A 25,233-nucleotide genomic window follows, 5' to 3' on the forward strand; every position below is an offset into this window, starting at 1 on the left:
TGACCTCAGGCTTCTTCTGCTTCTCTCTGACTGGAGACCTGCGGCACGAGACCTCTCTCTCTCTCTCTCTCTCTCTCTCTCTACTCCCCCAACCCCCCCACCCCCCAAATATCCCCTCCCCTAATGAGCCACACTGATCTGGGATCAGCAGGTCTCTCGTTTCTCACACACACCAGGTGTCCACCACTTTAGAGTGACGACCATGAAGATAGAATTTGATCTAAAACATATCTATGTTGCCTTAAACAATATTAGGCACTTCAAAAAACTATAAGTCTATAACGTTGACTTTAAGTATTTTAAAAAAATATTGTAAAGGGTCACATTAGTTGGCAAGTGAGTGAATTTATGTATAAAACTTAAATAATCAACACAATATGTTCATGTAGAAGCAACTGGATAAACACATTAGGTGTATAAGTCTGCATTAATCTGATTTAATCAGACTAACTTCATTTGTTCAGGTTGGTTCAAAAAATTGAACTAAATATGACACTTTACATTAAACATATGCAATAAAATTGGATTGAAAGGCGACATTTTAGGCAAATGATTTTTTCGAGTGTACATGATTAGAAAATATTAGGCTGCATGATCAAAAATGATGATCACATGTAAAATACAACAAGAAATATTCAGAAATAAAGGACACAATTAAAATAAAAATATATGTGAATATATAAATATATATAACACACATCTTTCATCTACAGGAAAAGTTGTATATAATGCAGGTTTTAGGAAAACCTTATATAAAAACTGAATTTTTCAATTAGAAAAACAATTATTGTTTTTATTGTCCTTAAAATATACCAAGGAAAAAATATTTAAAGAAAAGAAAATCTCACACAAGTACACGCTGGTATGATTATCTTCTTTGAATTCATAAAGAAATAATTAGTATTAATTAAGTAGTCTAAATGTGACTTCTGTCTCCTCATTAACAGACTTTGAAAGGACACGCTCCAAACCTTTTCCAAACTATTACATCTCAGCATGTTATAAGAAACAGTACAATACCTTGTTGAAAAATAAAGCAATGAAACAGCAGTTTTATAAGCATCAACAGGTGGAACAACAGGAAAACTCAACTTAAAGTAGGATATAAATAGGCTAAATTAAAGAGAATGGCATCACAGACAAAGAGAAACAATTGCTTTACAGCCAATCCTCTGATTTAATCCAATCATCTGATTTGAACCAATTTAAACCTGATTTAAGTGTTCACACAGCACAGTGTACTTTTTGAAAACAATCCTCAAATATTAACCTGTCATTAAACCATCAGTATGTTTCTATCCTCCCACACACACAGACGGTAGAATTATAAAGTCTCTAGCACCCTCTTGTGGACATTTTCGTGAATGACATTGTGTTTCCTCACTGTCACCTCACATGACCCAGTTAAAACCCTCAGAAACGTAGAAAATCAGAGGTCGACTAAAACAACAATCTTCTCACACAAGCGACGTTTATTGTCGATCTCTCATTACATATAATAGGGAAAACAGAAAAAAGTCCACCTGATGAGCTGACAGGGACAGCTGATAGGCTGGGAGCTAACACATGCGCTAACAGCTCGTAAAAGCGGAAAAAGGTGAGTGTACCTTCAAAATAAAACCATATACATTCAATAAAGATAAATAACTTTTATAGTTGTAAAAATAATTACACATGTTACAGTAAAGATGTATCGTAAAAATGATGAACAGTCGGATGTAACTGACTGTAATATTGCGGTGCAGGCGGAAACTTCTGACCTCCGACTGAACCTCAGCAACAGGAAATAAATACAGTGAGGTCATGACGTCGCGTATCGGCGAATTACAGATGTTGTTTGTAGCTAGCCAACACCGATTTATCTAAAGGCTAATAACGAAAAATATAGTCGAAACTCTAATACCAGGGTCGCTGAAAAACAGAAGCACTACGCCGGCAAATGATACACAAGGTAGGTGTTTATCAAGACTATTAAACTGAAAGTAAAAGCTCGTAAATAAGTTGACGGCAGCTCATAGCTACCATGCTAACTGTATTAGCTTGTTAGCCGATATGTCGAGGTAGATTATCGGACAGTGTTTTGCGAGCTCTTCGTGGATCTTAGCTTTTTCCATAACCTTCCATTGTGTATATTTCTGTTCATGGACAACGCAGTAGACGATCTTGTGCCATGTGACGCTCATTTGTCGATGATAAAAGACCGACCGTGGGTGTAGCTCCCTCTCTCCGTGGTGCCTTAACTCCCGACGATGCGCATGGAATTCACCTGTCAAAAGCTCAGTTACTTTACCGGACAAAATGTATTGTCTTAATAGTGAGAATATTATCCGTCTGTCTTTACCTTTTATTCGGCACGGCTTGGACACACCTAAAAGGTGCAAACGTAATGTTAATGGAACAAAGTCTTGAAGGATAACATGGAGTTAAATTGATAACATTTTGGGTGGAGTCTGGCGAGCGCTGTTGCTGTTTCAGGGGACTGCACAGAACTGTGATTGGATCGATCAATATAAACTCTAAACAACAAAAAGTGAAGTTTTTATTGTTTAATCTGAATTCAAAGTGTCCTAAAAACAACATCCTTGAGTCAGTGAGTGGTCACTGCACTAATTGTCACTCAATATGTGAGGTTTGGTGAAACGAATGAAGTCTCAAATATGATCCTGCCAGCTGAAAAGACCCCAAAGATGTCAAGCATTAGAATTAATGTTGTCATCATCAGTGTTGGACAAAAAAATGATCTCTACTCCATCAGTTTGTACACATTCTCAGAAAAAACAACATCATCTTACAGAATACATCTGTCTAAAACCATGCATGACAAACAACATGACAGTGATCATCTGAAGCAGCCATGTCAAATGCACTCAGTGGCATACCATGTGTAGATGGATAAGCCAGCTTAATGTGTCTGCTCCTATGCACCTCTTACAGTGATGTACTTCCAACATCTTCATGCTCTTGCTTTGCAGATGCCTGGTCAACTTGGCAGCTTGAAGCCCAGAAAGAGGAAGATCAACTCTGAGGTCAAAAGCTCCAGAAAGGTTTGTGTCAAGCATGGTTGATGTTCATTCTTCTAAACTGGACGTTTGTAACTTTTTACCTTTATCTGTGAACTGCTATTTCAGTATGTCTTGCAAGTGTTAGTTGAAGTTTAACTTTGTGTCATCAGGCTTCTTCCACAAGGAGGAGATGTATGAAAAGTCCAAAGACACACTCGGCAGCAGACAGCAGTGCAGCGGTCAGTGGTTACAGTAAAGCAGACGGTCCTCTGGAGAGACTCTCTCACATCAGCTGTGAGTGCCACCAGTCTGCAGGCAGGAGGAGATGTACGGGGTCACCGGAGCTCGAAGGACAGGAGGGCAAAGAAAACGAGCTGAGGACGGGACTGGATGTGGACAGCTGCAGAGTGAACGGCACCACGGACAAACAGGACCCTGAGGACATGGACTGTGAAGAAACCAACAAAAACCTCTTCCCAGATGACGACAGCAATCAGATTCTTCCTGTGGAGCAGTTCTTTGGAAACTTGGACACTGTACAGGTGAGGCATTTTGGTTTATGCAAGTATGACTATGAGAGTATAAAATATGTTCTGTGAGTGATATATTAGGCTACATGTTGACATTTTAGGATACAACTCCTGCAGTTTGATTGTTGAGGTTTTTTCCCTCCGCTCTTGATCCCTAACCCTAACCCTAACCCCTAACCCTGACTCTGCCATCTTGAAAAAGCACTTTATGTCGGATTCCTGTACTGTTATTAAATATGGTGGTGACAGTTTGGTGTTTTGGTGAAGATTATGTCCATGTTGAACAAATTACAAAACTTTCGACTTCTTTATTCTGCAGGACTTTCCTCAGAGGCCATCAGCGTCTTCTTCCCGCGTCCAAAGGCAAGGCAGGAGACGGCATTACTACGCCCCAGAGGACAGCGATGAAGAGGAGGTGGGCAGCGGTAGCGGCGGCGACAGTATGCAGCGCGACGACAGAGGAGACACCGAGTGAAGAGCGACTGCATTAATGACTGTGTTGGACTCCGAGTTGTGCTTCTCAGCACTAAGGAAAAAGCAGCCAGATTAAACTACACACGCTGCATTCAATCAGCGCTAAAATCACAGTCACAGATACACCATGTGTGACGATGCTTGCGACTCACCGGTGATGAAATTGCACCCTGCGGCGTGAGTGACCGATGAAATTAATGTAGCTGAATCTGCAGTTAGCCGACCGTCACTTACAGACAGGCTAACATTATGTGGTTGTACTGTATCTGCCTTAAACCTGCCTCCAGTACTTCGCCATGTTCTGGGGTGATCGGTCACAGCTCAATAACTTGAGCACCACAGTAGTTTACCAAATGAATTCACGATTTTAACAGTTTGAAAGGAAGTTCTTGATGGTAAACTTTATGATTTTTGACTTGACAAGAACCGTCCAAACACATAAAAATGCCAAACTTTATTCATTTATTGCTGAATTTCTTTTTACATCCCCTCCAGTTCAGTCAGCATTGGTCCTACCTGGAGTGTTTTGGCACAGCACTTTATTTAGACAAATCAGTCCACATAACGTACTGCTTCAACATTTGAGTGCAAGTTTGCAGATTGAGATTAGCCCTGAGAGGTGACAAATAGCGCTGTATTAAAGGAGACATATTAGCTCATTTTCATAGGATCATCATTTTATTTTAGGCTACTACTTGAATAGGTTTACATGCACATTCATTCATTCATCACATTCTCATACTGTCCAGTGCTGCAACACTGTATTCCCCCTCTGTCTGAAACACTCACTATTTTAGCTTCTGTCTCTTTAAGGTCCCCCACGCCTGACCCAGCAACGCTAACAACAACAGAACAGCTGTGCTAAATCAGTTCTTACATGCCAAACCTGCCATTAGTCATAAGTTAAGAAAGTGTTTGACTCTGTGACGTAGTATGATGTCAAAAAGTCACAGAATTACTACTGACGAGGCGTTTCAGGTGTTTTTTGTGGGAGAGAGGAGCTTCTGTTGGTGTGGACTTCAACCAGTCTAACTTTCAAGATCTTTAACATGCACAAGAACATATGTAAAACACTGAAGGAAAGGAATAAGCATAATAGGTCTCCTTTACAATAATTTTAAAAAGCTAATTAAATTTAAAAAAAAGGTATTTTTCGCACAAATCTACAAATGAGAAATTATAAAATGCAACAGCATTCATGTTCTGGCTTCAGACTGTATAAACATGACGAGAAAGGAGGCTACACATGCTACAGAGCAGTTTCATGATGAAAGTTTTTAATATCACAAATTCATTGTATAAGCTGAATGAACCATCGTTCACCAAGTGTCTCATATTCCTCCTCAACACATCTTTGTGTACGGCAGCTGCTTATCAAACAACACATCTCTCTGTATATATATTATGTATCAATGCAGACTGATTTGCAAACGTGAGAAAATTATATATGAAAAATGTAATATTAAAAAAACAAACTAAGGACAGTAGGTTACAGATAAAAGTCTTCGGTGTAATTAAACTGAGGAGAACTTAAACCTGACTTTGAAAATGCCATCTAATCTTCTAACTTCAACAGTAATTGCACTTGTGCTGTTCTCATCGTGTATTTTGTATATAGTGAGCTGATTCTTCTGATCATCCAATCAAATGTTCAATATATTTTTACTGCCTTTATTTATGCGAAATGCTTTTCATATTCTGCTATGCAACTTTTTCCGACTGAGTGAATGCCTCGTACATCAAGCAGTTATTGTAATCAATTCATGCATTTTTGCATCGTCGTGCCAACACAAAGAACAAATAAATGTTTTTCATGATTGCAAAGGTTTGTTTCAGTGTGATTGCTTGTGTTTAACAAAGTGCTGCCAGGCTGTATTCAAGCTCTGCAGGCTGCACTGGCTCAGAAATTTCATGATCGGTTAAAAGAGAAAAATCAAATGAGGTAAAAACAGGAAGTCAGCTTGTTCTGCTCTTGCTACAGTGGACCTGAGTTAATTATTCACAGAATTCATCAGTCTTAATGTTGTCACAGTTCATACAAATGAAAGACAACAGATTTTTCCAGACCAGTTAAAAATATTCACATCAAGCGCCTCTTCTTCTCTTTAGCCTTCTGTTTTCCCTTGTCTGTGTTACTGGCTTGTCTATAAATCTTCTTGGTGTCACACAGCAGGTTGTGAGCTCCTTTCTTGTGGCAAACGATGTGAACCAGCTTCAGGTTTTCCCTGGTGAACAGCAGGCAGTAGAAGTAGTTCAGGTTGATGTCAGTGCTCTTATGATTCTGCAGTGCTTCCAGCAGAGCAGGAATGACCGTCCTCTTCTTCTCAATCCTGGACACAAGATGAAGAAGAAATATTTTATTTTCTTCCAATTACTATTTCATGTAGCTGGGCTTGGTTTGCCCTTTGTGACAGTGAAATGCTTTTTGCTTTTGCTTTTACTCGGCTGCAGTGTCCAACCTGTGGTCCAGATTCCACGTGCTGAAGACGATCCTGCTCTCCTGGCTGCTGTAGGGGTTGATGGAGTGAAGAGACAGGCACTTGTCCTGGTCAAATGATCCCTGAGGAGGCAGCAACACAGTCAACAGCACATCTCTTTCTTTCAACGTCAAACTACAAGACATTTTTTGTCCTAGACTGTTATCATGGTTATATGGGAGTGCACAAGTAACACAACTGACCTCAGACACTGCGTACCGATTACAAAATGATTGCAATGTTAGAGGTTAGTGACTAGAGCAGACGCCAGAGCGTTCTTGTCACATTTTCCTATCAACACTTGTATATATTGTAGGTGTATATTTTCTTCCTGTAATACCTGGCAGGTAAACCATCCTTGCGGAGTACAGAGGCGATCTGGCTCCTCTTGAGTCCTGTCGAAGTAGCAGCCGTTGTACCTTGCTGTCTTCAGCATTTCCCCCAGGCACTCTGATGCTTTCTGAAACTCTGCCTTGACTTTAGCCTTCTGTATGGTTTTGGTGGCTTCACCCAACTGAGAACAGAGACCATAAACCAAGATGTTAGGTATTCTGCCAGACACTTGAGGATTCTTGAGTAAAAATAAGGAGTTTTACCTCCTTCATGTAGCCTCGTATCCTGCTTTCGCAGTTGAACTTCATGTAGGCGGACTTTGTCTTGAATCGAGTATCAACACCTGAAATGAAACCCCACTCAACATTTAGTATACAAGTCATTCACTGGTAAATTAGCTGCAACATCTGCTACATATTGTACTGATTAGAAAATCATTTTCACAGTACAATCACGATTTGATGCAGGGATTTTGTTGACCAGGTTTCGGTGCAGGAACAGGTATTCAAAAGTAATCCACTTCACCACACTTGATTTTCAAATCCAAGAGTGTCAAGTCTAATAAATCTCAAGAGTATCTAGTGATTATCGCTTGTCTTGAAAGTCACCATCTGACTCATCTTGGTCCATATCCAGCTGCCATCCTGGCATTTCTTTGAGTTTGAATGCTATTTCAGCGCTGCAATATGTCATGCATCATGGAGGATAAAAAATACCTCTGCTCATTTCACTGGCTAATAATAAAAGCTTCAGCCTTTGACCACTGACAGCTTGACACTGAATGAGATCAGAGAATCACTGGGAGCCCATTTGTTTACTGAAATATGTCCACAGTTTGGACTGTCAGGTTTATTTTAACTCCAGATAACAGAAGTAGATGCATAAATAATGAAAAAAAGAGGGATTTAGAGAGACATACACAGCTGCCCAATTACGATGTGAACTGGATTTGGACAGAATTAATGCAACTGGAGAGATTTGTGACTCGAGCAGATACCAGAGTTTGGGGGCAAGGGGGTTTCAGAAGCTGTTAGATCATTCAACCATCACTTCTAGTGGAGTATGGTGGTGCCTTGACTCAGACATCTGATGTTATGTGACATTATCATAACATAAGCCTGTATTCTGCCTGACGTGTGCAAATGATAAGAAGCTGATAACACATCACCCAGTTCTCAGATGACATGCCAAAGGTCTCAAGCTCAAGTCTAAAGCCTTGGTAGTGAGGTTGCAAAGTAGAGACTGGCTGATACTGGATTTTTGTGGCCAATATCAAAAGCTGGTGACAAATATATGTCATGGAGTGAAGGATATTTTACAGTTTAGGAATTAACTTTAATGTCTAAAATGATATCAGTACAGTTAAACAGTTAACTTTGCTGGGAACCAAACGGATGTTTTCATATTAGCGCTACTGCTATATCTGCGAAAGGCTAATATTGGCTGTTAATATCTGTTATCTGTACATGTGACAGTATGAACAATGTCTGATGGAACAAACACCAGACTGAGATTTTACTGATTTTACTATTCCTCCAAGTATTGCTGCAGAGGGCAAAAAATGTGAAGTTTGCAGTAAGGGCACCACGACTGTAGAATTTCCTGACCCTGTCTATTCAATTTTGTGATACAGTATCTTTCCTTCCTTTATTAGTTCACATTCTGCACAACATAAAGGTAATTTAACATGGTCAGCACTCAATGAGATGACTGTGTTGGTGCTGGTGAGATCACGGCAGAAAAAGTTCTGTTAATTTGTATTCAAAACTTTCTGCCGTTGCTCCTGTCATATGTTGGGAGTCTGTTATCAAAATGGAATAATTTGGCATGTAATAATAATGTAAAAAGTATGTTATTACAACATATTAGAAAAATAATATGATCTTACATCAAAAATATTGTGTTTTAACATGAAAAGGACCTCCTTAGAAAAGAGCATTTTCGTGATTTTGTGGCAGCACCATTTTGCTGTACATTAGACTTTGTACCTTTGAACCAGTCCTCATCCTCCTCTCTTCTCTCCAGCTCTGATTTGTCGTCCAGGTTCAGCAGCAGGTCAGTCAGGATTTTCTGCTTCTTAGGAGCCTGCTCATCAGACAGGAGCCCTCTCGCCGCTTCAATGAGGCGATCGCTGTGCAGGTCTGTGCTCAGTAACTGACCAATGTCATACACAACTGAAATTAGAGGCACAGGTTTTTATAATGGTTAGACAGCAACACTATTTAGGTTTACACTCACAGTATGTGTGGTCAGGAAGACGTACACGAACACAAGTTTTCTTGGTTTTTTTTTAATGGTGTATGATTCACCTCCTCCACTCCATGCCTGATCTCTGGAGAGAAGAACAAGTTCAGTGTTGTTCGGCAGAGTCTGGAAGAATTCCTCTGTCACGTTTGTCCCATCAGCGTACAAACAAACATATGCACCAGAAAGTGGCAACTGGAAATAAGAGAGACAAAAAATTATACAATATCAAGAATAATATCTTATTTTTCTTTCTTATTTACTACAGTAATACAATATGTTCTTACTCATTATTTGTGACATGTTAAAAATCTATTAAATTCAATAAGATGTTTATAACCTAACAAAAAGTTGGCCCAAATTACATTTTCTTTCTTTTTCTCCCAAAAAGGTGTGGACTGTCCAGAAGTGGGGACAGGCCTGGGCTACTATCAGCTGTATTCTCATGAAAGATGTTTTACGATCATACATACATACAACACATAATGTGCAGACAATCTGGAGACAGAATGACAGAAAAAATATGGTCATCTGGATATTTCTTCTTAGTAGTTCCTGTTGTTCTCTTCACAGAGGTATCTATGACACAGTTTGTTCAGATTCACTTTGTACATTTATCTTACATATCTTGTGTTATGGTACAGTGAGTTTAATCAATGTCTTAATGAAGATGAACTGTAATGGCTACTATCTCTGAAACACACTTTATCATATGGTATGATTAATTCAAAAGGAACAAGTTTAAAATGATCTTTTCTATGAATGAAAACATCTGCTGTGACACATTACATTTATCCACACTGGTCTAGGCTAATGTATTGTATGGAGCTCTAATGTATTGTATGGAGCTCTAACGTACTGTATGGAGCTCTAATGTATTGTATGGAGCTCTAATGTATTGTATGGAGCTCTAATGTACTGTATGGAGCTCTAATGTATTGTATGGAGCTCTAATGTAATGTATGGAGCTCTAATGTATTGTATGGAGCTCTAATGTAATGTATGGAGCTCTAATGTATTGTATGGAGCTCTAATGTAATGTATGGAGCTCTAATGTAATGTATGGAGCTCTAATGTATTGTATGGAGCTCTAATGTAATGTATGGAGCTCTAATGTAATGTATGGAGCTCTAATGTATTGTATGGAGCTCTAATGTATTGTATGGAGCTCTAATGTAATGTATGGAGCTCTAATGTACTGTATGGAGCTCTAATGTAATGTATGGAGCTCTAATGTACTGTATGGAGCTCTAATGTAATGTATGGAGCTCTAATGTAATGTATGGAGCTCTAATGTATTGTATGGAGCTCTAATGTACTGTATGGAGCTCTAATGTAATGTATGGAGCTCTAATGTATTGTATGGAGCTCTAATGTATTGTATGGAGCTCTAATGTAATGTATGGAGCTCTAATGTACTGTATGGAGCTCTAATGTAATGTATGGAGCTCTAATGTATTGTATGGAGCTCTAATGTACTGTATGGAGCTCTAATGTAATGTATGGAGCTCTAATGTAATGTATGGAGCTCTTCAACTTTGATCTATTTGTGATGGATGCACTTTTTTTTTTTCTAATCATCTGTAAGCTGCTTCCTCTCTGGCCTCTGCTGTAATGTTCCTGGGTATAAATAAAGTTTAATCTTATATTATATGCTGATAACTGTGTCAGGAACATGTTAGCATATCTATCTTTTTCAAGGTGAAGACGGTCCCGGGCAGGACGAAACCTACAGCGGTACTTCTATAAGGTTACGGAGCAGTATTTAACAGCTAAAGTAACGTGTGACAACATTAAAAAATGTGTTCACAGCACCCTGAAATGTTCACAAGTAAAGCAGCTAGCAACTATAACAACTTTATGTTTCTTTTGTTACCCAGCAGTGTTGACTTTTCTTTTTTAACATATCCTCGAGGGAGAGAAAGCGGAACCGGGCGGTAACTTCTGTCAAAAACAAACCAGAAGACAAAATAAGGGCTCACCTGTAATAATTTGCAGCCCTTTTTGAGCAACTCTTTCACATCTTTTGCGGCAACTCCGTACTTTCTGCTCCCACCGCAACTCCTAATTTTCACAGGTTTCTGTTTGTTGAAGAGTCCAAACATTGTTTAACGCTGTTTTCAGTTTGTACCTACCGCTTCCGTCTTCTTCCTCGTCAGGCAGTCTACACGAGGCGGTGCTGTGCTGCTGCCCCCTAGTGTTCATCTTCCGCCATTGTCTTTGTTTGACAGGAAGCTGCTGAGTATGACTTCTGTCAGTGTTAACATTGATAAAAAGTACTATTAAGCAGGCAGGACTGCCCCCAGTCAGAGTATTATTATAATAATGATTTATTGTTAGTATTATATGAATGAACAGCATTTCAATGCTGTAGATGGAAGCTACCATTTTATTTTATAGCAAAGTAGAAGTACAAACTATCAGGAAATGGTACTTGAGTAAATACAGGCTGGTAATGCCGTATGTTATTGCATGTAAGACAGAACAACTAGGAGGCAAAGATTATCTTTTCAAGTTCTTCCTTTGAGTCACCCCCAGTGCCTGATGTTTATGAAAGAAAAGTGTTGGTGAGGTACTAGAAATTCCATAAGGATAAATAAATCTAGGAGGAACCAATCATATAACAGTGCCCTGAACCTAAAGCTTTAAGAGAGCTGAGAAATGGCCTCAACTTTTTTTTAAAAATCTTAACTTCTTGACTGTGTGAAGGGCATCTCCTGAATTATCTGTAATATCTATTTTGAGCATGTACAGCAATACCCATCCATCCTTGGCTGAATTTGACATTTTGGGAGATTGTCTCTAATAGGGATACACTCAGTTGCAGCCAGGCCAGCCATTTCACACAGCTATTGATTGCACCCCCTCTGAGTCCCAGACAAGGACCATTAAGTGAAAAGTGACAAATAAGGTCTGAACATTATCCTCCTATTGTCTCAAACTTGACAAACATGATTAAATATTTAAACTTATATTGGCTGTACTACTTATATCACTACCACTGATATAAACAGTTATATTCATAATCTATTTAAAGTAATTATTCATTATTATAAGCCTGAACTGTGGAGTATGAGATGGCCTGACACTTCCATGAAAGACCGTGGGTTCTACTGGGGACCTGCATGGCAACGTGAGCATTACCATAGTAACTGATGCAGCGCGATGGGAAATACCAAATGAAAGGTGTACAGGTTTAAAGACAACGGTTGCAAAATCTTGTTTAGATGTTCAATTTGGGAATAAAGCAATTATTTGCATAAATACCTTCTTCATTCGTTACATTCTGACTATTTGTATTAATCTTTTCACCCATGGATACTCTTGGTGAAGTCGTTGATTTACCCGGCAACCCCTCCGCTGAAGTAGTAGAATCCGATTTCAATATGGCGGCTGCAGCTTTGAAAATCTGAACGGGCAGAAAATAATATTTACATGAATAACTTTGTTGTACGCTGCATTTATACATGTATACGTTTTGTACAATTCAATTGTCATTTCTCTGTTGACCAGAGAATATGGTGAAGACAGAAGATATATCAACCATGGCGGACGGCTGGACAGAAGTGTTTGAGAGAAGCCGGCTGGTCCCACCGCCCAGTCAGACAGTCCACTTGGCTGTGGAAAGCCACTTCACCCAGTCCCGCGGCTTCCAGCTCAGCCTCAACCGGCTCACCGCAGCTCACCTCCCGCAGGTGACAGCTCACAGCTAACGCTAAATGCACGGTAGAAATGTACCTAGAAACAGTTCTGCTCATGGTTGTTAAACGCACCGAAATTCGGTGTAGTTTGTAATTTGTGGAGTACAGTCCACTGACTTTGGGTTGTCATTACATAGCAAAGATATAATAAAGCCCTAACATGACAGTCTCTAGCCCCTACTGTATGTTATGATACGTCACAGTGCGTCTGAAGACAACTCGCGAAATTCCGTCTAAAACATTTATAATTGAAGCTGAACTTGTGTTTTATCGATCTGTCAATTACGTTGACCAGTTGAAAAAATCATTGCAAGCATGCTATGTATCCTCTTGTAAATTCGGGTTACACTTAACCCACCAAACACCACTGCAGGTCATCTTTACACGCACAATTGTCCCTTGCTGCCTCTGTTCCTTGGAGAAAGTTTTGTGGACAAAGTGTTAATTGGTAAACACATGTGAATGGAGCTCACTGAGGTATGCTTGCAGAGAAGTTGGGCAAAACATTTGGAAGACTTTTTGACGATTTATTTTAGGATATATCTTTTATGGTGAGGATGAACTAATCTACTGTGGGTGTCTTCCCTTTTTACCCACAGGAGGTGTCAGAGGGTGAACAAGATGTGACCTACCAGCTGCGAGTGACCCTGTTTGATAAAAATCACCTGCACTTCTTTGGGAAAACATGGAAGAGTCAACCTCAGAGGATGAAAAACAGCAAGATCTCCTTCAACGAGGTAGATTTAATATAACATTCATTCAGCTGAAATAAGAATTCACGCAGCTGTGATTTTCTGTGTGTTTAAACTCCTCTCATGTTGTTTTGATGAGCAGCGGGTTGATGATTATATAGTAAAATCAATGCCCATTCAGGCATAAATTACATTAATTTAGCACAGCCATTATTGAATTAAAACCAACTCACAAGCTCCACCACTCAAAGCTTTAAATTAGCAGTGATGATTGGACTGTGTTCTGCTTCGCTCTTGAGAATGTTGCCAGCAGAAACACAGCGAGTTACAAACTGCTCTGATTGATTCCAATTGCATCCAGAAGCCCCATGTTATAAGTGATCCTGTCCATTTTCTCACCCTGCAAGTTGAAGAAGAATGCATTTTAATGCAAAGCAACAACTTATGAGAATTATTACAGAGGATTTTTCAGAAGAAAATTGTTGATACAGTACAAAACTAACTTTTGCATTGTTTTAAAAGGTCACACGATACCAGAATTTTAAACTTCGACACAATACCAGTATAAAGAGACTATTAATACCTCCCTTGATACCACAGCAAAACAAACAAAACAAAGATCTGGGCAGAGTAAAAAGGCCAAGTTTTTTAACAACCTGCACACAGTGCTGGTACAGAATAAGTCACTAAACCCATACCACCTATAACGTTGATATCTGTGCAGCCGTGGATTGAAAAGCTGATTGTGATACAGCTTGATATAGCATCTGTACCTTCAATACCACTGCAGCTATATCGTATTGCTTTAATTACCATGAGGAATCGAAAAATAATCAAAACATAGATGATACACGATGAATAGTAGATCAATTGGTAATCAGGCACCTGCTACAAATGACAAAAGTTTAGTGAGTTTTGCAGTTTAGAGGTTAATAAATTGTGGCAATATAAGACCTTGGCAATTAACTTGTCCTTTAACCTCTGAAAACTAGGTTTAAAAGTATTTCAGTATAACATTAATGGTCAGTAGTCATAGTCATGACTAAAGAAGCACAGTTCAACAAAGTTCCGAAAGATAACATCCATAGGTTTTTTAAAATAACATTTTCATCAGGACTGTGTGGGTGTGGTTTGATCAGATTTAGCTGTTAGTCATCCATCAGCATAAGCCAACAACCCCACTAGGGATGGGCGATAATGCTCTATTGTGATATATATAAATTAAAATACATATTTCATTATGAATATGTAAATCGTTACATAGATTTCCTGGATTATAAATATAGAAATAGGACCACATTTTGTTTAGGCTAATTCAGATAAAGAAATACCAAAAAAGGGGTGGAAAGGCACAGTAATTCATCACATTAATGGAAAAATCTGACAAAAATCCAATATTGCCATAAAGCAGTCTACTTACCGATTTTGCCAAATTCCCTGCAATGACCCAATCTGCCCCGATATATTAAAGGGAGAGCTATCACAGCCGACAAAATGCAACAGTACTAATTTCAGATGTCAGACAGATGTCAGTCAAGCACATTCTGTACACACACACACACACACACACACACACACACACACGGTCCTGAAGGTACAGTCACATTAAATTTCTGTACTACAAAAAATGCCCCTCACTCAGCCCCAGAAAAGGGTTGCTTTGTCCCATTTCTGACGAGAGTAATTAATGAATATTGATCAGAGATTACTTAATGTAAACAGTGTTTGAGCATCAGGAAACATGCTAAAATGATAACTTCTCTATCTCCAAACACAATGCGTGAGTGTTTGTATTGGCTGGCAGAGCATATCCACTCAGCCAAAGTTGTAAAAAGCTGAACTCTGATTGCACCAGTTTCAATAAAAGTGAATGAGGAATCAGCACATTTTTCTAGTATGAAAGTGTGATGTTGACTCGTCATCCCTTTTGATGAGTTTTAATAAGCTAGATAAGATAAAGAGAACATCTTTGTCACTGGACCAAGGTTGTGTTGGACAATTAAGAGAGTCGCTTGTTTCACAGTTCAGGTTTAGTGGTATTGGGGAAGTCAGTGTGCTTTGAGCAGTTGTGCTTGGCTTTGCATTTCTATAATAATTGGAAGGACTAATTAAACCATGAAAGCATCTTGTTCATGCCTTTCACTCGTTGTGTGGCTGTTGAGGTTTATCATAAAAGGACCCAAACATAAGACACCAAGGCAAGGCAGGTAGACCTAACAAAAAGCAAGCTTTAATGAACCAAAGCTGTAGTCCAAATAACAAAGACAGTCAACAAACAGCAAGAACAAAAGTAAATCAAGTACCAGTCAGGATCACACAGGGAACACAGGCGACAATGCAGGTAAAACATGAGGAGAAAACAGGAGAACAGACATGGTAACGCAGATGAATCGTCAAAGAGTGAGGAAATAACAAAGGCTTAAATACACAGGGACTAATTAACAAATTATAAATAGGTGAAAAGAAAAAAAGGCAGGGAAAAAGACAAAGACAGGAAATGTAAAACAAAACATGACTCATGAGGAGAGACTTTCAACATAAAACAGGAAATAACTAAACTATAACCCAAAACCATGACAGTGGCGAATAATTGTAAAATGCGGGCGGTCTCACATGGCTGAGAATTTGTTATGTTTTGTTATTTCATCTCATCTCAGTTTTCACACTCCCACTGAACAGATGTGATTGAATGGATTTGATTGATTGTGAATCTGCATGTGCCGGGTAGAAGAATTTCAACTCCAGTGGTTTTCATAGCAGCATTTCTGCCCTCTTTAATGCGTTCACAGCTGCAACTCATTAGTTCTCTGCTCATCCTCATGAGTAAACAACAACAAGTATTTGTGCCATCTCGCTGCCACTATCATTATATGTTCAACTTTCACGAGCGACAGGTTCAGCAGCCCTGCTAAGAGCCAGCACCAGTTTTGTTTGCAGCAGGTACACAAAAACTGTGAGAAGCACAGTGAATTCAAAATAGTCCATTAGGCTTAACTGCATCCATCAATCACCTTAAACATCACAACTAAGTTGTGTGGAGCCTTTGGCCGTGGCCACATTTTGCTTCAGACTGAATTACAGTGCAGCACGCTGAGGCAGGCGCAGGCAGCCAGGCATCCCAACCAAATGTTACAATTTGTTCATTGTACAAGGTTTCACAGAGAGTCTTCAGTGCATTATGGTGGTTTGTTGAAGATTTGCAGAACTGGGTCAGAGGGCTTTTAGAGCTCAGTGTTATCACAATTTAGTTTGTTTGTTTTTAACCCCTTCTGACATGGAGGATGCTCGCAGTACATCTTTCTACTTAAGCACTCTACTACTTTTTTAGTGTACTTGATCATTTGTGTAGAGTCTGCTTTCCTGTATTAATTCCCAATATTCACAAGATGAATCCCTATTACCTACTCTTACTGCAGCATCATCAAACAGTTGGAAAAAACAAGGCTTCTCATACATGAACAGTGGTGAGCTTTACTGCTCTTTCTAATTAATATTACTTGGTAATGCATGTAATGCTGAATTGATGTGTGTGCTAATGAATGTTTCAAGTGACAGAAAATTGATTGACTATTTTCATCATTGGTAAATTATTTTAAGTCACTTATCCAGTGACAAAATCCAAACACTTGCTTTTTATAGAATCTGCAAATAGGGTTTGCAGCCTTTTGATTTTGGACTGTTGGTGAGAAAACATTAACTATTTAATACCATCATATTGAGCTAACTACAGACATTATTTATTATTAGCGTGACGTTTTATAACCTACGCTAACGATTGATTAATTGACGAAGTAGCTGACTAATTACTTGATCAGAAACGAACCAAAAACTGTATGCTTTTCTTTGTAGGAAGTTGCTTTTCTGACAAAATCACTGTGAAGTCAACTGCTTGTTGTGAGCCTGAAGCTCAGCTCCTCCTGTGATGTGGTGATAATTTTAGTTTTGTTTCCTCATGTCATCACTTTCAGCATCATGTTAGTGTTTGTACACAGATTGTATTGCTGAAAGCAGTGCTCGTTGGCTGCATTATCAAGAGGCGACTCTACCCATTAGGGCGCAAATCTTTTATGGTTTGGAGGTAAATTTGGTGCAATTACATGTTCTCACTGTAGTATTTATTGTGTTTTAATATCCTCTTTTGGGAGTTGTAATATTTCTGCTGCAGTTGTGCTCCTCTGAAGAAGCAACACTAAAGGCATACTGGTTTATTGACTGGGGATTATAATAGTAATAAACATTTCTCTGTGAGTCTATGTGAATGAAGTTGGCCTGCAGTTTCAGTCAAATGTGGCATTTGAGTTAGGCAGAAGTCCACTGTCTGACTTTGTTGCATTTTTTAAATTTCTTTACTTTCCCCAACCATTGTTCTTTGAGCCTTTTCTCCTCTGTAATCATCATTAGATAAAGGGAACAAAGAAACCATTTTTGAGGTCAAACTGTGTGATGTACTCTTTGAAAGATGTGCTTTGATGATGAAATTTCCAATTACTTCTTGAAAATGCTAAAGAGCATGCTGTAGCTACAGAGGTCTTGAGACACAAAAGACAAAATATACTACACTGATATTGAAATGTGCCACAAATCTGATTTTCGTCATGGTATCCATTCAGCTTGAAAGAGCTTCTTTTGTTTCGCTCGGCACCCTCCGGTCTGTCATATCCATGCTGATTTAATGGCTTGTACAGTAGGTTAAGCTAAAATTCATGGCCTCATACTATACTTGACATGTCACTGTGCAGTTTGGAGCTTTTCTAGTCAGATGTGAGGAGATGATATCTAACTGGGCAAACCTATGGCACCACACTACTTCTAAAAAGTAGTGTGATGCACAGCAGGACACTGGTCAAGAACAGCACAGAACTGGTCTAAGTCTTGTTTCAGCAGGTAAAACATAAATTGAGCTATTATTAATCGATTGTCTAATATTTTTTACTCCGTCAGCTTAGTCTCGGCCATCGTGCTAATACCTGGGGTAAAGAAGAAGTATTCAAAAACCAAAAGTAAGAACAGAGAGAGTTGAACCTACAAGAGCAGTAACATCTCGTCACTTAATGTTGTATTTTATTCAAAATGGTAAATGCATTGACAAAGTTGATGCCATTCTTTTAGTTTATACAGCTGCTTTATGGACACTATGCTATATTTGACTCCAGTAACATAATGTATACAGTTGAGTTTTTTCTGTGCAATAATGTGAAAAGTGATTAACAGTGCTTAAAGAAGCAGCAGCAACTTTTTAGATTGAGATTGGATGTCATGGGTATTGTTATAATTTCTTTTGAAACAACTGCCAATACAATACCCGAGATATGAAAACAATACCTTTTGATATGTTGCCTAAGAGATATAATGTTTTTTCCACAAAATGTACTGTTTCGCTTAACAAAAGAAGCCAAACTTCGCAAATGTTAAATGTCTTCACACAAGCAACCATACGAGAACTTATGATAATGGAATAGCCTAAAAAAGATCAGCTTTTCATTTAATTCAGGAATTGTCTCACCAGTGAATTAGTAAACATGGTTACAAGTATGACCATGCCAGGTTGTGATACAGTGCTGATGTATTAAAGGTAAAATACTGAGCTATAAAGCCTCTCAGTGATGAATACTAAATATACAAAACAACTAGTGAGCCCTTCTGGTCCTGGCTGTAGCCCTATCCTGGTAGTAATGAGTCCTTTGGGTCCTCAGGAAACAGGACAAATGGCAAAAAGTAAACTAAAGTGCAACCTAAAAGAGCCCTCAAAACCAGTGACAGGTTGTATTAGTATGCCCCACTTTCCCTTAGATTTAACAAATGAAAGCAGGGATCTGAAATAGTCAACACAAAGTGCTTTGAAGTGACATATAGTGGAGATACATTAAATGTCAGTGTCAGTAAAACAATAGAAAAACACTTCAGCATTTAGCATTTTATACCTGTGCAGAAAAGAAGGAAGATTGAGGAAACAAATAAGGCTTTTACTGGCCCTGCTCCATGCAAGTCCACTACATTTGGCAGCGATCTTTCCATCCAGACCTGCCCTTCAGGCTGACTGAACACAACATCCAGCAGCACATATTTGTCCCTTCTGGTCTCTTACCCCTTTCTATGGTAATGAAAAGCCAGAAGTCCGGGTGAAATAAAGAACAGCAGCCATGCTTTTGGATGTTTCTTTGGGATCTTCTTGCACAAGACAACACTTGAGGAGGCATTCCTGCTATCGCATGACTTGAACTTTGAACCAGTTGAAAGATGCAGTCTAACTGCCTGCCAGAGGAGTTTCTTGTGAAACGGTCATCATCTGTGTACCCCTATGTAGTCTTATCACTTGAAAATGTGTCTCCCAGCATCATGTTTACTATCTCTTCCAAGTCATTCTGTTACTTTTTGAACAGATATCTGAGGAGCAAATGGATATCTGTGTTCTCTCTCAATCAAACATCTGAAGGTCTCTGTGCATCCCGGATGGCAGCTAGTCACCCACTGTTTTATGATTGCGTCAGAGCACCACTGAGCTCCTCAGTAGCTTGCAATGCTGAGGATGCCTGATCTGCTTACAGTGTGAGCTGTTGTACAAGCTGTTTTGAGAAAGTCTTTTTAATGGAAAGAATACCGTGAGCTGTAGCTGGCTGATAAATGCAGAGTGTTGCATAAGTCCTTTTTTTTTTACAGAGGCACCAATGAGTCACAGCTATGGCACATTCTGATTTCCAGTTTTGTCACCATCTGTTTTCTGTCCTTTCTTTTGCCTGATGTTCTTTTGATCGAACAATCTCTCACAGTGTATGGCCTTACTTTGATCCACCATTATAGTCATAGCCTGTATAAAAACCCACTTGGTATCCCAATAAGCATCCTAATCCCATTATCCATCCAGGGTAATAATATAAACCACATCATATCCTATCAGGATGATAAAGTGGGCCTGGCCCTCTCTGTGTCGTGCCGCGAGAGCTGCACCAGCTTTTTTATTGGATTTGGCCCGATGCACTCACATTCATGCTGGTGTTTATGAGTGGCAAATTGCTGTTTGATATCCAAATAATGTCAGAGGGGGGATCCTCTCCTGAGTTACAGGAGCGCAGTGAAAATTGCAAGGCCCCCACCTCCCCCCAAGTCAGCCATGATGGATTGGTTTTAATATCAGGTGAAAAGCTAAGATGCAAAGTGATTAAAGAAAGAAAGAGAGAGCTCTTACTAAATCTATTTCCTTGCTTTGTCTCTGTGTTTCTTTCTCCACCAGCAGACGCAAGACGTCTTGTTCATGACGACGTCTGTTGCTTTTTGTGCGCTGCCACGTTACAGGCTGTTTTTGAGTTGTCAAGTCTTTCATGTTGGGCTTTCGTTTTGAACGTACATTGCACATTTCAGGACAGTTTCATAGGTTTGTTACTGCTTTGATGGATTTTGCTGCTTTTATGTATGGGATGCAGCAAGTATAGACCAATCAGGGGAAATCATACTGAAAATTTAGACCTTTAGTTAGTCTGTTCGCTTGGGTGCACAGGGGGAACTTGGGTTATTGTACATCTGTTTTGAATGCTTTCTGATACTCAGGGGAAGCCGTGTAGTGTTCCATTTTAAAAATACATTTTAGAAACCAAAGGGAATCTACAGCTTATGAATAATGTCCCTTTTTTGTCTTTTAGTATCTTTATTTATTCTGGCACAAAGTCCAGTACGTCCCAAATCACTCAGAATAAACTTACACTTTCTCCCCAGTCGCTAGTTTTCTCACATCATGACTCAGATTGTTTGACAGCTGTTTGGATAATTTCTACAGGGTAGCTCTCCTTGCTATACTCAGGCTAAGCAAGTGTAAGCTCTGGCCAGTAGAGGGCAATGTTGTGCTACAGACAGCACAGATGGAGGAGTTGAGAGACTGGAGGGGGCAGAGAAAAATGTGCATCTTTCTGCGTTGTCTCTCACTGTGATCACTCCATTTGAACTCCCTGCCTTCACAGGGAGCCAGTGGTTTCTTCTCATATGTGCAACATTATCAGGCCGACAGCTGGGCTTTGGAGAAAAGGCCAAGTTTTGTTCCTGTCCGTGCAACCTCTGTTTTCTAGGTCTTCCAAATGCTGTTTGGCATGACGTAGGTAGCTGTGCACAGAATCAAGTAGAAATTACACACACACACTCACCCCCCACCAACCCTAACCCATAACGTGGTGAAAACTAAACCCCTTACTACCGTACGCACCATCACGCACACACACAGCCTTATTACACGAATTCAAAGCTCTGAAAAGCAGAAGAAGACAGTGCTTCACCGATGGGAAAACATTTGAACATCAGTCATGCAATTCCTCCGCTTTTGTTTCTACAATAGTTGTTCTCTAAAGAGCAAACTGGTTTCAAAGTGAAGAATCCCATATGGTTCAAACTTGGGCTTGGAGTAACGAAAACGTGGCAGACAGTAGTCACATTCATCCTGTAAAGCATAAGTTTCTCCTTAAAGCATACAATGGGTTGCCAAATTTAAGCTGTCAGTGCTGTAATGAAGCTATAGCTAAAGCCTGCTCCCCTCCCAGTTTTGCCTCGCTCTCTAAAATGAGACACACACTCCAGAAAGGCTGGCTCAGCTGAAGGAAGACTTAACTCTGGTATATTTGTTATTGTGTGTTATGTACACGGTGTTTTGCAGCCTATCACGTATGATTGCACACATGATTCAGATCTATTCAAGCGTGTCCATTCAGCTGTCACATAGGAGGAAGCTCTGCCCTTTTCTCCTGTGTTTAGAGAAAGGTGAGATTACCTAACTCTCTTGTCCACTTTTTATTTCATCCGCCAGAAAAGAATCAACATTTGAAATGTTTAGCATGGAGCCCTGAAAGTGATAAAATATAGTACAAGATGGTCAGTTATGAGATTCTGTATTATAATACCACATGCCAGTAAATGGCTTTTCTGAGTAGCCTATAAGTGCCCCTAAGTTAAAACCTAGCAATCTAGGTGCTATATGACAGTAATTCAAAATATGCTATAAACTAGTGTTTTCAAAATAACAGAATAACTTTCTTTATTAATTGCAAAAAAAATAATGTATCAATAAACTGTTGATAGGATCATCGTTCTGTTCATTTTCTGTAGGAAGGAATTTCTGTACCATCAGAGCACTTCAAGCCTGAATTATCACCTCAACTCAAAGCGCTTAGCAGTGAGCTTAGAGGCTACTGTGAGAAGCCAGTGTCATCAAGCCACCCTTGAACAGTGGCAGACCGAGTTGGTCTGCATGACAGATTACATATGCAATTACTTTAGATTAATTAATCATAAAGCATGTAATTATTTATATATATATATATATATATATATATATATATATATATATATATATATATATATATATATATATATATATATATATATATATATATTATATATTATATATTATTTTTAAGTAAAACACAGTTATTGCCTTTGCAACAGATGTTTTGCACGCCTAACCTTTGCTGGGTTTTTCTTCACTTTGTTAAAGTGAGCCCACTGTTTTAGCCCGTACATTTGAGCCTGTTTGCTTTAAAGTTTGCTGTAATTGCAGTCCACAGATTGTAAAATGCTCCACAATATGGTCATGCAATGCTTACGAATGTATCATTAGCAAAAGGCTACATTCTGGAAATGCCTTCTGTGAAATAAATGAATTGTGTTCAAGTTCAGAGTTTAGAGTCCTTCTGCCGCTGGAAGTCATTAACTGTTAAACTTTGGAAAAAGTAGGACTAATACCATTAAACCACAAATAGCGACATAATTAAGTCATGTTAAGAATCTGTTCAATAGCTGTGTTAATTTCCCTGCACTCCCATGATCCACCCACACAGGTGTCACTTCAGTGACATCACGTCATTTCCAGCATATTTCTGCCCAACATCAATCTAAGCAGAGGTGCAATTAGTCAAGTTAACAGAAAAAAACTTTGAGGGTGTGCAGCACAGCACCCTGAAGCACCAGTTTTCATTCTTGACCTTGGAAATTAAAGTAGCTGAACAAAACAATTCAAACACAAGGTCCACTTAATATTTGCTGTTCAGAATAATGTCTTATGGTAGCTCAGGCAGAAAAAACATCTGGAGGGGTTGTGACTTTTGATGTCAGGCATCCTGCAGTAAAAGAGACAGTGGAGCCACTGACTACGGATGTGACCATGCACAGTATATGGTGGATTGATGCTGTACTGTCAGCATGACGATACCTACAAGCTGATATTCAGCAAGTATAATATTTACCATGTCCACCATCTTAGTTTAGTGTGTTAGCATGCTAATGTGTACTAATTAGAATGATTAACGTAGTCACAATCACTTACAAAACAACCTGACACACTATTTGTTTTTCTTTTTAACATGGCAGTGCGTTATTATTTGATTAAGTGAACCTTTTATTAGTATAACTACATGAATGTGTAGCTGTGTGGTTGGTGTTTGCTGTAATGGTGCAATTATCACCTTTCATTTTGTCTGCATGGCTTACACTTTGTAGCCTATGGGTCTTTCAACCTGTTGCTATAGATTTACATAAGTGGGGAGCCTTGATAAAAAAAGACTCATTATTAGGCTTATTTTCACATGTGGAAGGCTTCAGGGACAGACACAAACACACATGCACAACACCGAAGATGTCAATTATTGACAGCAATCGCACTACCTCACTGTGTATGTGCTCAGTTGAATTTTGAGATTTATGCTATGAATTGAGGTATGAAAATGTTGGCTGTTACCAAGTGCATGGCTGTAAACATGCCATCTGAATGTTGTTAAACTCTTTCATGAGCTGTATGTTAAACAGCAGGTGATGTTTATATGAATCTAAATACACATTTCTGCTCTGCAGTGCAATGTGTATTATACAGTACACAGCTGAACCAGTTGTTATCATGTTTTTCAGGCCGGTGTGATTGGCTGTCTTGATAGCATTGTCAGTCTTCACTCCATTCAACATTCAGCTTCTTTCAGCATTCTGTGCTTTATACCATTCTGAGTACACATTAACAGGAAATTGTTAACATTACCATCCAGGTGGTAAATGTGTTGGTAGATTTAGACCTTTCATATGAAGATTAGGGAAATTAGGAATACTAGATTAGTATCAATGTCAGCCCTAAAGAATAAAATTGAAATATTAGATTCATTTTACAATAACATATATTAGTATATTTTTCCAAAGCCTGATATAGCTTATAACTTCGTGCCATAGAGCTCCGTTGTTGTTCAAAACTATTAAGAACACACCGATGGCCACACTGTCACACTGTGTGACATGTCCCTTCATTCTATTCAACATGGGTGCTGTAGTTTATTTTGAGTCAATCTATTTATATCTGTTTGAGTAATGTTTCCTAACGAAAACAATGCCCAGCTATTTAAGGAAAAGAATCAACCTAAAAAAAAAAAAATATTGAAACAAAACAAAAATAATAACAGCAACTAAGTTGTGACCTTTTTTAACGATTAACATCTTCAGAAGTTACAAATGGGCTTGGGGCTGACAGCATCCACTAGACAGACAGGATAGGGGAGTCAAAGTTTTCATAGACACAACAACATGTCATTGATTTTTGGTCTTTTCATGAAATTTGTTGACAACACTAGTCTTATCCTTTAACATACTGTATTGTGCTCCTGTTTCAATGCTCACTAGCCCAATGGAAAATGGCCCAAAGGAGTCTCGTATGCCCTCCTTTGAACTGCTAAGTGCTCAGATAAATGACCAGCAGTAAAACACGAAACCCATTTTGAGTCTTGTTATGTTCTGTCTTCCATTCTCTATTTTCTTTTACAAGTCATGGCATT

The 25,233-nt window shown here is 39.0% G+C and overlaps 3 protein-coding genes across 3 annotated transcripts in view; 2 read left to right on the forward strand and 1 right to left on the reverse strand.

Moving 5' to 3' along the window:
- The first annotated feature begins 1,794 nt into the window (after positions 1-1,794).
- Positions 1,795-5,830, forward strand: c7h1orf174 (chromosome 7 C1orf174 homolog). Its single transcript, XM_073470878.1, has 4 exons — positions 1,795-1,951; positions 2,973-3,044; positions 3,173-3,544; positions 3,852-5,830. The coding sequence occupies exons 1-4, from the start codon at positions 1,940-1,942 to the stop codon at positions 4,005-4,007; spliced, it is 612 nt and encodes a 203-aa protein (XP_073326979.1). The 5' UTR covers positions 1,795-1,939; the 3' UTR covers positions 4,008-5,830.
- Positions 5,802-11,193, reverse strand: dffb (DNA fragmentation factor, beta polypeptide (caspase-activated DNase)). The gene is made up of 7 exons (XM_073470877.1): positions 11,043-11,193; positions 9,126-9,255; positions 8,805-8,990; positions 7,080-7,159; positions 6,824-6,997; positions 6,466-6,566; positions 5,802-6,336 (listed from the first exon to the last, which is right to left on the reverse strand). Exons 1-7 carry the CDS (start codon positions 11,163-11,165, stop codon positions 6,087-6,089), a joined length of 1,044 nt encoding a protein of 347 aa, XP_073326978.1. The 5' UTR covers positions 11,166-11,193; the 3' UTR covers positions 5,802-6,086.
- Positions 11,194-12,559: 1,366 nt separating this feature from the next.
- Positions 12,560-25,233, forward strand: part of nphp4 (nephronophthisis 4) — a 176,400-nt gene continuing 163,726 nt past the window's right edge. The window contains exons 1-2 of the mRNA XM_073470631.1: positions 12,560-12,755; positions 13,361-13,498. Coding sequence (XP_073326732.1) covers positions 12,579-12,755; positions 13,361-13,498 — 315 coding nt within the window. The 5' untranslated portion in view covers positions 12,560-12,578. The remainder of the gene's footprint in view (positions 12,756-13,360; positions 13,499-25,233) is intronic.

This window comes from Pagrus major, chromosome 7 (assembly GCF_040436345.1).
Source record: "Pagrus major chromosome 7, Pma_NU_1.0".
In the NCBI taxonomy this organism is placed as follows: Eukaryota; Metazoa; Chordata; class Actinopteri; order Spariformes; family Sparidae; genus Pagrus; species Pagrus major.

Bases quoted from the DNA above. Each gene is read 5' to 3' on its own strand.
- dffb (XM_073470877.1), bottom strand. From the start codon at position 11,165: ATGTTTGGACTCTTCAACAAACAGAAACCTGTGAAAATTAGGAGTTGC. The intron at 9,256-11,042 runs GTGAGCCCTTAT...TCTTATTTCCAG, and splicing joins AGGGCTGCAAATTATTACAG to TTGCCACTTTCTGGTGCATA. The intron at 6,998-7,079 runs GTAAAACTCCTT...CTCTGTTCTCAG, and splicing joins TACGAGGCTACATGAAGGAG to TTGGGTGAAGCCACCAAAAC.
- c7h1orf174 (XM_073470878.1), top strand. The intron at 3,045-3,172 runs GTTTGTGTCAAG...TTGTGTCATCAG, and splicing joins AGGTCAAAAGCTCCAGAAAG to GCTTCTTCCACAAGGAGGAG. The intron at 3,545-3,851 runs GTGAGGCATTTT...TTTATTCTGCAG, and splicing joins GAAACTTGGACACTGTACAG to GACTTTCCTCAGAGGCCATC.